Raw genomic sequence first — 14,529 nt, 5'->3', positions numbered from 1 at the left:
ATTTCAGCAGCGCTGGGTGCTAATGCATTCAAGTTGAGCGTGTTTTCAAACAACCGAATGCTCCCGGCCTTCCCTGCCACTAGCACAGCCTGCATCCTTCATTTTAGAAGATCCTTACCGTTGCTTGGGGAACAGGGCAGCTGGAGCTGTAACAAGTTGTGGAGGGCAACTGCCAGAAGTGTCATTTGAGCTTGATCTCTGGACCCACAATCTGTCTGACAATAAGTGGTGGTGGTGGGTGAAGGTCTCAATTGGAGTAGGGGCCAGCTCAAACTTGGGCCACTCAAATAATTTGAGCTGGGCTGCTCACATTTTCAAGCCACTCCACCTCAAATAATCGCCACTGGCACTGCAATTGCTTCTCGGCCCCCTGTGACAATGGGTGGGTGAACATGCAGCAGCGAAGGTGAGGAGCAGCAGCAGGGGCCTCCAGTTGGTGGTGAACCCTGGCCTCTGCCCAACCATGCCAACAGTTGACATTGGACCTGTATTTTAATTTGAAGTATATATCTGCTGACTTAAAATTGATTTACTTTGACAAACAACCTCTGCGACTACTTATTCCACAGTGGAGTGAAAATAGTTATTTTCCTCAGTTGGTCATTGTGTCTGCTAAAAGTTATTCTTCTTGAATGCTGATATTTTTGACCCAAATGGGTCAAAATGTGAAGTGTAGCTATGTCAGAAGTGACTTCTTGCATGGAAGGTTTGCATTGCATTTGACTACTGCATTGTTTTACTTATGTAAATTTCTCATTATTACTGTTCATGCATTCTTGTTCATGCTGAAGAGAGAGAATGTTCTGACCAATTTAGGCTTTACAATTTCATTACAAACGTGACTGATGCGAGGACTACTTTAATCCTCATGAGTGAAAACATCAGGGGTCTTAATACACACCTGAAAACCATCAATTAGCCTGTATATTATAAATGACTTGAGGAACTGTAGGAAGAGTCTCATCGTTCGTGATTTCAAATGACCAAATCCGTCTGCGACACATTGTCTTAAGGAGGCAGCGATTGTATTTTTAACCATTAGTTTTCCTCTAAAATTTCTCCAAATAGTCTGTCTTTCGGATGACAGTTAGATTGTATCGAACCAGGGGCTTTGAAAACCTAAATGCAAAATGCTCCCTTTCATCTGACTTCAAAGGCGCATTTCCAAATGCCACATTTTCCTTAATTCAAATCGCTTCAAGGAGAATGAATGCTGTGTCGTAGAGTGTTGTTGGAGCCAACTTGAGGTTGAACATGGGAGTAATGGCCACTGCTTTGAGGTGCTAACATGCAAAACAAAATGCACTACCTGCCCTGGACAGAACTGCAGGCTTATTATTGGTGCTGCCAAAATCCTGGCCTCAGGATGTGATGGGCAATGGAAGCTCTGTCTCTTCATAGGAAAGCTGGGGAAGACTTGGTCATACATAGAGTAGACCCATTGACATCAATCGTGCTTAAGTTAGTAAGCCGCCCAGAGAGCTTCGGCTATTGGGCAGTATAGAAATGCAATAAATAAATAGTCAGTGATACTTACATCCCATTGATTTCAATGGGTCTACTTTAAGTAGGACTAAGTGTGGATCCAACCAAGTGAACAAAACAGAAGGTGGCTTATAGAGGCTGTGCGTTGAAGGATTTCAAAGCATAAAACATCATTCTATTTTATTTTACTTCAGAGAGAGCGCATGGAATTAACACTGCTCCCCTCTATTGTAAGGTTGAAGCGGTAGAATATTGTGGGGTTTGATGAGTGAAGCTACTTTAAAAAAAGAAGATACTTTTCTCACAAGAAGGAGCAATTGAGAGAGGTACTCAGGAACATCACAGCTATAAAAGTATCTGCCTATGCACTCGGCAGAATTTTCAGAGCAGAATAAAAGAGTGCAGAGAGGTTTTTGTTTTAAGTTGTTTTCTTTTGAAGACTTGACTCTTAGAGGGGCTTTATTCAAAATGCAAAGAACATACCTATTTTCTCTGGTTTACATATGACTCCGAAATGGAGTCTCCATGTGATCAAAAGGTTTTGAGCATCTGTAGCAGCTGCCACAACCACCAACAGCCCTCTCTCATCACTTTCAGTCCTCTCTCAACACTGTTGCCCACATTTATTTTCTTGACTCTTTTTGCTGCTGCTAGAAGCTGGCCACTGTAGAAGGGTGAACCAATGAGCAGCCTTCCGTAGGCAGGAACACTGGAAGAAGGTTCTCCAGAGCAGCTGTCAGAAATTACAGCTGCATCAATAGACCAAAGCTAGAGCTCACCTGCAAACATTTAAAGAGACATGGCCCTACTTGCAGGCTTACAATATAATGAAGCATGACACGTGAGAAATGTAATTAGGAGGGCATAACATCTACAGGCATCATATAGAGTTATTGTATTGATGTCCACAGGCTGAGGATGTATTTAGATTTGATGGTAAGTTTAACCCATACACAGTTCACTGTTAGCACTACACAACAGCCACTGTGGGTCATTTAACCCATGATGAGGCCGTGGTGCGTGCAGGGTGTGTGTACAGCCACCATTTTGAATATGCACCCCCCACTTGGGGGTTATTTTCTTGTGCGAACCCAACAAGCATGGTTTGCGCAAAGGTTAAACAACCCTAGCATAACCCATTGTCTTTTCTAGGGTTATGGGAGGGTTTCTTAACACCCCCATAACTCTACTTGCCAGGTTTGCACAAGATGGCATCCCCTGGGTGGGGAACGCATATTCAATTTGCCGCCTGCAAACATCATGGCATATGGTAGGTCAAATAACTCAAGGCAACCTGCAGCATGTCATGCAAACCCAGTCTCACACGCACAGACACATACTGGCCTGGTTTGTACAATCTGGCAATTAACAAGCTCCATTGGCTTGTTAACTCTGCAGCAAGTGCTCGTCACATCCCCCAGGGGATTGTCCATAATTACCCTTGCCAGCATGGCTTGTCATGTGAACCTGGCCAGCTTTGCTTGCCATGATTGCTCCCCCTTTATCCTCCTGCCTGCTCCCAGCACATATCCTAGGGGCCTTTGCAGCACAACTCATCTGTACTCCTGCTGCGATGAGATCCCCTTCCCACCTTCTTGCCTGTGAAGTCATATCTTTCGACTGGAGATGGGTGAGGTACCTTACCTTTTAGGGTGAGGTGACTGAGGGTTTTATTTTCTTTCTTCAACATTTAAAAATAAGCTTCCTTGGATGCCCCTTGCGGCTGGGGAGAAGTGGCATTCCTTTTCCTAACAAAGCTATGTGAGGATGTATGATTGTCTTGACTCTGGATAAGTGCATGTGCCCCAATTCAGAATGTAAGCTTCCCCGTCATTTTCATGCTGAAATCCACGCCCCCATGGAGGGGCTTAAAAATGAGACTTTTTTTAATCACATGGGAGGGGGATTTTGGCAGGAAAACAATAGGGGGGAAGCTTAAATCGCCCCCCTCCCATATTTGGGGACTTACCCAGAGATAAGTCACTAACACATACACAAATAGCTAACTTGCTTCACAAGGAGATAAAGCCGGTCGCTGTCACACTACAAAGAGAGATCAGTTTTTTCACTACTCTTGCCAGATATCTCTGTAGCCCTTTCAAACAAGCTATGCACAAGCCATCATGCTGGGTTCTCACGTCATGACAAGCCACTTTGAAAACAAGCCACTCTGAACAACCCAACAATAAGCCATGGGTTCTGAGAGTGGCGTGTGTGGTTAACAATCCCTGCTTAAGCCACCGTGCTGGGCTTGGACAACACAGCAAGCCACTCTGAAACAAAGAAGGCTGACAACCTACTGTGGGTTGTTGTGACGTGTGAACCAGATCCATGGGTACTGGGTGGCTTGTTAACCATAGCAGAAAGACACCCTGACTGGGTTTGCATGACACAACAAGTCGTGTTGCTGAGGATAATTATGCAAATCACCCCAGCATGTGATGGGCACATGTAGCATCATTAACAAGCCACCGTGCTTTCTTAACTACTCGCCTAGTGTATGAACGCAGTCTCTCTCCCACTAATTTGTTCTCACAATCAAATGGTAGAGTTGCAGGATTTTTTATATGTCAGATTAGGAGCAAGGACAGGGTTGAATGTATGGTTCATTCCACTATGCATATAGAAGCTATGTGCAAGGTATCCATAGCAATTATTTCCAGTTACACATCTGTGGGCACCATACAAGTGAAACACAGAGGGTGTTTTTTGCTGTCTGAGTGCCCACGGATCTGTTACTGAAATAGTGCAATTTAAGCCCTTTCTTTGCATGTGTACCTTTATGTATGATTGGGAGGGGAAACCCATACATATGTAAGAGGGAAAAATAATTGGTCCATAAGGAAATTGCAAGGAAGGATACCCTATTTCTTCGATTCTAAGACACACTTTTTTCCCCATAAAAACATCTCTAAAAATGGAGTGCGTCTTAGAATCGCGGGTTTGTCTTAGGGTTGTTGTTTTTCTGTTGGTGGTACTGAAATTAGTGTGCGTCTTACAATCGATGGCGTCTTACAATCGGTAATAAAGGCTTAATATGGAAATGCTTTAATACTCTTGTAAAATGCTTTTCTTTTAACAGCTGGACAAAACTTTAGAAGAAGTCACGATGCAGCTTCAGGACACACCTGAGAAGACAACATATATTAAGCAGAATCATTATCAGGAGCTCAATGATATTCTCAGTATACGCAACTTTACAGAAAACAAAGGTATGGAGTTTGGTAAGGATTTGGTTTTACAAAAGGCATTGACTGATTGCCTCCCTTGTGTGTAGGGGCAGAATAAGGGCTGCTGCTGTATTGTTCATAATATCGCTGCTTTGACATGCAACATGCCCTTGAAAATTAATGTGATTTGTAGACCATGTTAGTGCACACAAGTGGAAACAGTGAAATGGGACGGTGTTTCTCAAAGTTTTTGAACCTGGCCTCTCCCCTGCCTTTTTAACTTACTACCTTCTTCCCTTCCCCACTCAACCCCAATAATCTCTTTTGCAGGTTGACATCCAGAGGTTCTCATACACAGTTGCCCACAGCTTCCTGCTGCTGCATGCTAGGATCTGTAGATTGGGGTCCTTATCCAATGTTGGCATGAGAAAAGGGATAGGACAGAACATCTCACCCCTCCTAAAACTGCACAGAGGAAACTGTCTTTAGAACTAAACAAATGGCTTGTTCTGAACTCCCTTCTTTGCAAAGCAGGCTGGGATAATTGGAGCAGTGAGGATGGAGTCACCCCTACAAATCTAGGGTTGGATCCAGATTTAGTTGCACTTAGAGGAGAGCCATTGAAATTAATATGTCCTTAGTCATGACTTACCTGTACCATTTATTTCAGTAGGTCTGCTCTAAGCATAACTAAGTCTGGATCCAACCCTTAATATGGAGGGTCTTCTTCCATGGGGCATTCAACTGTCTCAGGTATTAGAAGGCTCCACCTGCTTCAAGGTTCTGTCTCTCTCTTTAAAGCTTTGTGCCCACCTTAAGGTGTCTTACAGTTTGCAAACCACTGTGATAGGAACATGCTAAAGAGGGTTTTCTACGTTCTTAGAATTTTTGACACCTTACTTTCAATTAGGGTGGACCAGAATAGTGTATATACTCATCTCACTTTCATTTTGATAACCAGCATTTGCAGGATTCTCCAGTGATTCCAGGGCAGGACAGTCTATATGTTTGGGGAAGGGCCTCCCCCTCGTTAGCATACAAGGCTCCAGAAAGAAATGACATCAGGGGCTCATCTACACTTGCAGCCCTTTGGCGAGTAGGGAGGGATGATCTTGGAGTTTTCCACTTCTGGGATCATCCCTCAGGGGCCACACGCCAGCAAGTTGTCCCGGAAGTAAAGAGGGACATTCCAGGGCAACATTATTATTTTTTAAAAAAGTCATATACCACATAGTCACATATTTCTCCTCATCCTGGATGAAGAAAAGAAATAAGAGGGGTTTATGAAATCACTCAAATATTCAATGTGATGATTTCTGGCCTCAAAATGAGAACTGCTCAGCATGAGTATAACTTCAGATAATAGCTGATTAGTGGGTACAGAAAACTGCCTCAAAGGATTATGCCTTGCAAATTACAAAGGCAGTTTTGCTGCATTTTCCTAGAACTAGGTTTCTGTCCCTAACAGTAGCAGATCTCTGCTGGACTTCGAAGCAGAACTTGGAATTGCCAACTGGGTCCCAGAGGTATGCAGTGGTCACTTAACAGGACCCCTAAGAGTGGCAGTATTCAACCCCTTCAAGCATAAGGTGGTTCCATCACTGCATAAGAAATTAATGATGGCAGAGCTCTCGTCCTGGAGTGTCCATAGCGATCCCAGGATTCAGATCGCTCTGGCGTCTAGAGATTCATCAAAAACAGTCTCCACAAAGGTTTCTGAAACAGAAGGTTTCAGATTCTTTTTACCGAAACAACTTTATATAAACTTGTAGAGTTTATGGGGATCCTTGACCTGCAAGAGGTACATTTTGAATCCTCTTATTTAGGAAAGGAGAACGGGATATTCAACCTCTTGCCTATCTCAGAAACTACTGCTCCAATTTTAATATAGCTGAGAGCTCTCTTCCTCTGATGCAAGCATGATATATGCTGGACTTGCAACAAAATTATATTGTAGGTGGCAAAGCCAGCATTAGGACACCACCCAGGTCTTTGGGCACATGGGAAATTTATAATGCCAGGTCAACCACTAGGCATCATGTTCTTCTGACAGGAGTGATTAGTTTGGATTCCACATAGTTGTTTTCAAGGGGTCTTCTGCCTTTTGGCTTGAAATTTCAGAGAAAACATGCCTGCATAATTAAGTAATGGAGGATGTTTGGATATTACTATGTTGCTTCTGTTCTCACCAAACTCCATAAAGGGACATCCTTAAGAGCTGCAGAAGTCTCCTTAAATTTGATATGTACCATTTTTGTGAAGCATCCTGGTTCAGGGCTCAGGCATTTCCAAGAAGGCATCAGTTAGCTGGACTTGAAGGCTACCAGCTCAATGCACTGGGCCTTCCACGATAATAGCAAGGGACTAATAGTTCCTGTCCATTTGGGCAGCAGGACTGTAAGGCCTATATTGACTATAGAGGCATGAAATCTTTCATTCTTTGTCGTGGTCTCTGTGCATCACACACACGGGCAAAAGAAAAATGTGAACTTTCTGTAAATTTCCATTCCCAGGGGCTCTGGTGTGGGGCAGTCTTCTCACTCATTTAAAAGAGAGAAGGAAAATATGAACATGACAATCATAGGCAGAAGCATGAGTCAGTAGCTCTGGTTTGTTCTTTTTGGATATCAGAATTGTCAGCACCCAACCTTGAGATTCTGAATCTAGTGGGATCTCCTGTTTCTCTTTCTTTAGTGTGAGCCTATGAGTGTACTTATTACTGTTGAGGGTTTCTTTGGTTTTTTTTATATATAGGGCTTTAGATTTGTTAGGGGTTTTCTTCCAGGCTCTGGGCTTGGTCTAGGAGCTGAGGGGAAGCCCCTCCCCTTGGTGTCATTTCTTGCTGGGGCACTGTCCACCAATCAGGTGCTTCCCCAAATGTATAGACTGGCCCACCCCAGAGCCCATGAGAATGAAAATTTCCAGTAAGTTCAAAGTTTCCTTTTCATGTCATTTTGAAAATTTTGCAAAATCTGTTTGGCTGGAGGGGACAGTGGGAGACTAGATAGTCTATGAGATCCTTTCCAATTCTGTGATTTTATGTGAGCAGAGCCCTCCCAGATCTTTGCAGTTTCCAATATGGCTTGCAGCAGTCCCACCTCACAGTTCAATCACTTTCAGAGCCAAGATGCCAAACATTGTAAACAAGCTTGGCCACTTGCAAGTAAATCCACTGTTGTAACAGCCCCGTCGTACCACTGAAATCACATTATATGCATGAATGAGGTGGAGTGGAGCGAAGCAAACAGACTTGACAGTGGATCCTTTTTTTAAAGCCACTTCCCCCCACGCACACTTACATCGCTACAACTCTTCCCCTGCATTAGACAGACCGAATATGGCCACTGTGTGATTTCTTTTTGCTATTATTCACTTAAATGATAACATTCACTTAAATATCTTCAGTAAAACGAAATGATAGACACAAAGCATTCAGGAAAAATAGGGTTTATCTGATACTTATTAAAAGGGCTCATGGCACAATAAGATCTACGCAAGTAGGTATGTTGAAGCTAAAGGCACAGCAGCAGCAGCCAGGCCTTATTGTGTCACATGCTAGTCTGCAGACACAGAGTATTCTTCCATCAGTGACTTGTTCCCAATAATTCAAAGAGTCTTAGAAGACAGACAGACAGACAATAAAACCCAAGAACCCAAATGAAGCCTGTAGATTAACATCACCAGTCAGAATTAAGGCTAAATTGTGACATTTAAATCCAAAACTATGCAATTCTTAACAATACAACTCCCCCACCTCACCGTGTTGTTTTTAAACCCATAGTCCTTTAGACATCGTAATCGCCCAGGGTGGCAATGTTTTACAGTATTCTGATGTACAAAAGAGTGTGAAACAGCAGAGTGGGGTTCTGGATCGCTGGTCTGCAGCTGCTTTCCTGAAGGTCTGAATCAGCAACATGTGGGGCTCATTGAACAGGCCTTTCACATCGCCACTCTAGTATGCGGTTTTCTGAGGGGAAGTATCTGGACTCCTAGCCAGTCTCTGGGAGACAAGAGGGGCCTACTGTTTGGAATCGTGCTTTTTCTTTCTTATGTGGCAACTCCATTTAAATGTATGAGTTAAGAATAATCCAGTGCCCTGAGTGATAGCTTCCTTGCACATTCCTCAACCCTCAAATTTGCTGTGTAGCTTTTGTTCTTTCCAGTGGGTCTTACCAAGGACTCTGTCCCATTGAAACAATGGTGCTCCAACTCCTTCTCCCTCCCTCATTTTTCCTCGTCCAAGAGCAAATGGAAAAGACATTTTAAGTGTGTATCTAATCTACTCAGCCAAATTTAAAAAAAAAAACAAGAAAAGGTTTGTCTTTGTAGAATTACTTCGAATGTGTATTAAAATACACAATGCCACTGTAAATAAATTTGAGGTTCTCAGGGGGGGAAAATATGTAAACGTTATTTTAATACAACACTGTCCCTGATAAAGGAGCCCTTCTGTACTGTGATGTTTCAGACAACAGGCAGAAGGATGAGAATCCTGACATGCAGGTAAACAGTAAGGCCAAAATGAGAGAGAACTGAAACTCAAGAGTTTCATTCACAAGACTTAGAGAACACTCAGGATATTTATTAATTTGTTTATTATATTTCTATACTGCCCAATAGCTAAAACTTCTCTGATATCCTGCTATAGAACCTGGCCACTCTTATTATTATTATTATTTATTTATATAGCACCATTGTACCTCCAATCCCTAGACTTGTGTCTGGAGAAACAAGAGGCCCACAATAATATGCCCTACTTCTAGTTATAAATGTTTATCAGCGCTTTGAGAGGCTGTTCATTTCTGTCTAGCTGGCTGATAAAAAAATACTTTATTACAATGTATTATTTAAATAGTGCCATCTATGTGCATATAGTGCATGGTATAGGAAGAACGGAGCTAGAAGCGTCTTTAGTTGGCTGCCAAAAGTGTAATTTACAGCCCTTTGGGAGCAGTCGAGTCAAAAGAGTCATGTAAGCAGATTGTGTTTGGTCTGAGGCATTTGGAACACAATCAGGGTTTCAGAGCATATTTCTAAATTAGAAAACTCTAGGTCTTGAATAATTCAGATGCTTCTTTCTGGAAGAGAGAGAATGAATGTAAATCAGTTCTTTGACTGTAGGCTCTAGATTTTCAAACTGTTGGACAGCAGGGGAGTGCCAGTTCTATGGGTGGAGAGGATCCTGAGGGGGGTGGAGCTCAGAGTTTGGCAATGCAGCCCCCAAAGGAAAGCAAGACATGAAACACTGGCAGGGGCAGGATGGCCATGGGTCCTACTTTTCAGAGGACAACCCTCTATTTGAAGGGCTGTCAGAAGACAGTCCTCAACTTCAAGGCACTCTCTACTTGATAAGAAGGGGAAAGAGGGCCTTGAAGGTGCCCATTCATAGTTAGCACTTGTACAACAGACTGAACAGGCACACAGGTGAGCTAGTTACAGCCTTCCCTCCTACGATGAGATACTGTGTTAATATGTAAGTTAGGTAACTTATTCCTAAATTTGCATCTATACATATAAATTACTTTAGGCAGATTTTATGCAAACAAGTGTCCTCATTTGGTAATTCATTTCCTCTTTTTTTGGCCACCTGTAAACTGGGGGGACTTGGGGCATTTTTCCATGAAGCATTTATCATGCATCGTGATTGTTTGCTCACAGAAGTTTGCAGGACCTTTTCATATCGTCAGCATCCTCTGGTGCCTCTCGTCATTTTTTTAGGTTTATTTGGCCATTTTAAAAATTGCCAAAAATGCAACAACAAAAATTGCCAAAAATACCCATCAAAGAGGTGGTGTAATTAAAGAATTGTGACTTTAGAAATCTTGTGGCACTGTCTACTGGCTGCATAAATGAAACATGTGGAATGTGCCAACAAAGGGGTGGGAGAACGGGGGGACGGGACGATGCATATTTTGTGCCCATTGTAAACCTGCAAAGTCTCTGTAAATGAAGCCTTGGTAAGGCTGCGGGATTTTTCCTAAATCTGGAGACACCCAAAATGAAATTCCAGGGAGGAACCTCTTAATTCTCTATCCAGCAACTGAGGCTTAGGTTGTAATTCTATGGCCCTGGGAGGGCATCCCAGATATTATAGGATTTCTCAGATTTCCCTCTCCAAAGGTGGAGGGAGACAGACATGTTTCCTCCATGGCTTCTTTGCAGACGCAGAGATGGCAAAAAGGAGGCATTCCAGAAGGATCCAAAGCACTACACATTCCCAGAGCAGGGGGAAACTATGCCAACCCTGCAGCTGATGTAGTTGATTTCTCTCCCATTAGAATCAATGGGAGGGGAACTGTTAAAGGGGGGAAGCTCCCAAAACAGAAGAGAAAAAGCACACACCCCTCATACACGAACACACACACACCCCTTCCGCCCCGCTAATACAAGCCCAGCAGAGCATAGGAAAAGTAGATCCTCTGCCTTGGATGCTCTCTCTCCCACCCCATAGGAGTGCTTTGCTCATGTTGCTGTGCTTTGGAAAGATTCTCTACCAGTAGTGGAGAACTTTTGCACATTGCTGTGTGGAAGAAATTGGATCTCTACCTAATTCACTTGCAGAACAACTGCTTGATGTTGGCTTGTGGTGGGAAACAAAATTGATCTGGTTTAGAAGAAGGAACAGAAATGACACCAATCCCTACAGAATTCTTTACTAGCCATTTTTAGGGAAACAGTAAAAATGTGTTTGTTTCAGAGGCTTTTAATCTGGATGCTGGATGCTGTGGACTGGCCTGCAGCTGCCCTATTGTGGAGAGATTTAAATTGAGATTTAAATTGTTTATAAATGGCTTAATGTTTTGTTTCAGGGATTTAAAGTCTAAATTTCATTTATTTTCTCTTTTGTGTTTGCTTTTTTACTGGGTTGTTTTGGAAGTTGGTGTTTCACATAAGGATAAATGTAAAGAAGTTGAATAAAATAATTTGTGCAAAAGGTTAATTGACTTAATAATACAATTAAAAGCGCAAAAGTACAAACATTTTTAAGGAAGTAAAGCAGAGTTAATTTGCTTTCAAGAAACTCATTTGGTGTAACAAGATCTTTTCTTTTTAAATAGACTTTTCAGATACACATACATATAAATACTATACAAAAGCACACACTAATTTCTCCAATACCAAAATTAAAGGGGTAGCTATTATAGTCTCTGAAAAAACATCCTTGGAAATATAGATTCTTTAATGGATGGGACTCATAGGGACCTCTTGGTAAAAAGAGATTTAAATCAACCACTAGATACATTGGTTGATGCAGTTTTCCCCAATATGTTGCCTTCCAGATGTTTTAGAACAGCATGGTTAGTCATTGGGGATGATAGGAATTGTAATCCAAAACACCTGGAAGACAACACATTGGGGAAAGCTGGATGAGGTTTCTTCAATACATTATTACAGGACATTGACAGAAGCTTTTAATATGGTAATAAATTCAGTAATGGACAAACCTAGAGGTCACAATCAGAAATGTTTTTCAGTGGTTGAAATTTTGGAATATAAAGGATGTATGCTATTATCCCAGAACATTAAGATTATATATTTTATTCCGCTGGACAAAAATAATATGCTCGGATATCAGTCTTTTCCCCATTTTTATTATTAAATAATATTCTTCTGTAGAACTCATGGATTCGGTATCTCACTCCTCAGGGACTGAATAGAATTTATTGTATAAATATGATGTTCAAGTGATGGAAATGTATTCCTTAAAGTGCAGACTTGTAACACATTTGGTGTCTGTGTTCTAAGGCTCAAATAGATTGATTTCAGATAAAAAGGTATTATTCAGCATAACTGTGATAGTGGTGACACTTAAAGCTTTAACAATTCTTCTTAATTACTTATAACTAAAACAACCAGTATGTGAATTATGAATTCATTACTTTCTGCAAAAAACAGTGTTCACCGCTGGGAAGCCTTTCATGTTCCTATTTTTTTAAAAAATCATTAATAGAAAAAGGTTTAAAGAAGAAATAACCTAATTAAAGATGTCCACTTGTATTGATGCAAACGTGGCAAGCCTTTTTTAGTTATTGGAACCAGAAATATTGGAATTGCCAGTTATGTTCTGAATCAACCTGCTTTGTAATTATCCTTTTTTGCTTTTCTTTTGATCCGCTTTTTGTGGTTCTTGTATTCTGTTTTGTTTTTTCCTTCCTTATTTAATTTTTGTATGTTTCTTTGGTGATGCATAAATTTTAGAATAAATAAATAACTTTGAGAAATGCTTCTATAGATGGTAAAAGAGTTCTTGCTGTTCTGAAGATAAAATGTAACTTTGAAAAATAATACGTTATCACTTTTCTGAAGTAATGTCAGAAAACGCTCTCCTTTTGCCTAGATGGTGAAAAAGCTGTATTGAAAAACCACCTTGATCAAAACCCTCAAGCACAATGGAATACTACAGAGTCCTCCAGAACAAGCAAAGACTTTATAGAAGATATCAACTCCCCAGAACAGTAAGTAACATGGCTCTTTCTTATTGTATGGCATTTTTACCGTTTTCTTCTAAGTCTAATTACTGATTACATACACAATTATGATACAAAGACTCCTTTGAGATACACAATAACAATTGTCATTATGTTCTGGGTCTTTCTGAGCAAATGCGCAATGACTTGAACACAGAGATATTTATGGTGACAGCTGGTAAAAAAGCTTTCCTGCTTTGGAGCCTCGTTAGCCGTGCCCCCCCCCAAGTATGGTGGTGCTTTTGTCATACTTCATTGCAAAGTCCTGCCCAACTCACTGATGCCATGTTACAACCTGGAATTAAAATAGGGTTAAATTGGCATGTTTCTCATTTGATTTACACAACATACTTAACACTTTGAAGATGCAATTTATTTATTTTTATTGTAGCACAAAAGTCAATTAAACAAAAACAAACCGGCAGTTGTTGGTTGCGTTAAATATTCACCCCCCTGAGTCAATACTTGGTAGAAGCATCTTTGGCAGAATTACAGCTGTGAGTCTTTTGGGTAAGTCTCTGCCTGCTTTGCACATCTGGTTCCTGCAATAATTGCCCAATTGCTCAAGCTCTGTCAGATTGGATGGGGAGTGTTGGTGAACAGCAATTATCAAGTCTTGCCACAGATTCTCAGTCGGATTGAGGTCTGGCCTTTGACTGGGCCATTCTAAGACATTCAGGTTCTTAGAGTGGTTTTCAAACCACCCCAGTGTAACTTTGGCTGTGTGTTTAGGGTCATTGTCCTGCTGGAAGGTTAACCCCCTGCTGCAGTCCCAGGTCCCTTGGAGACTGAAACATGTTTTCCTTTAGAATTGCGCTGTATTTGGCTCCATCCATCTTGCCTTCAATCCTGACCAGCTTCCCAGTCCGTTCCAATGAAAAGCGTCCTCACATGATGCTGCCACTACCATGGTTCACCATGGAGATGGTGCTTTCAGGGCGATGTGCACTGTTGGCTTTCTGCTACATGTAACTTTTGTGCTAAGACCATAAAGTTCAATTTTGGTCTCAACAGACCATAGAACTTTTCCCCACATGTTTGCTGTGTCTCTCACATGCCTTTTGGCAAAAATCCGAATGGGATTTGATACGGGTTCTTTTCAACAATGGATTTCTTCTGGCCACTCTTCCATAAAGCCTAGTTTTGTGGAGCATCCAGGTGTAATCGTCTCATTGACAATTTCTCCCATCTCAGCTATGGATCTCTCCAGCTCCTTCAGAGTTGCCATTGGCCTCTTGGTTGCACCAGAGCATATCTAGGGGTGTCACAGCACGGCTGTATGTGAATACTTAACAAATGCCACTTTGTTTTTGTTTACTTAACTTTGGGGCCGCAATAAAAGTAGTTTGCACCTACTGTAAGTATGTTGTGTAAATCAAATGGTAAATATGCCAATTAATTCCAAG

General features: G+C 41.6%; 1 protein-coding gene across 2 annotated transcripts in view; it reads left to right on the top strand.

The window, feature by feature from the left end:
• GABBR2 (gamma-aminobutyric acid type B receptor subunit 2) overlaps positions 1–14,529 on the top strand; it is a 353,790-nt gene that overhangs the window by 334,585 nt on the left and 4,676 nt on the right. For both annotated transcript variants that reach the window (XM_063130215.1, XM_063130214.1), the window contains exons 17-18: positions 4,568–4,697; positions 12,994–13,111. In XM_063130215.1, coding sequence (XP_062986285.1) covers positions 4,568–4,697; positions 12,994–13,111 — 248 coding nt within the window. The remainder of the gene's footprint in view (positions 1–4,567; positions 4,698–12,993; positions 13,112–14,529) is intronic.

This window comes from Elgaria multicarinata, chromosome 7 (genome assembly GCF_023053635.1).
Source record: "Elgaria multicarinata webbii isolate HBS135686 ecotype San Diego chromosome 7, rElgMul1.1.pri, whole genome shotgun sequence".
Taxonomy (NCBI): Eukaryota; Metazoa; Chordata; class Lepidosauria; order Squamata; family Anguidae; genus Elgaria; species Elgaria multicarinata.
Note: the sequence above shows the minus strand (reverse complement) of the source record. Positions and strands in the feature narration are given on the sequence as shown.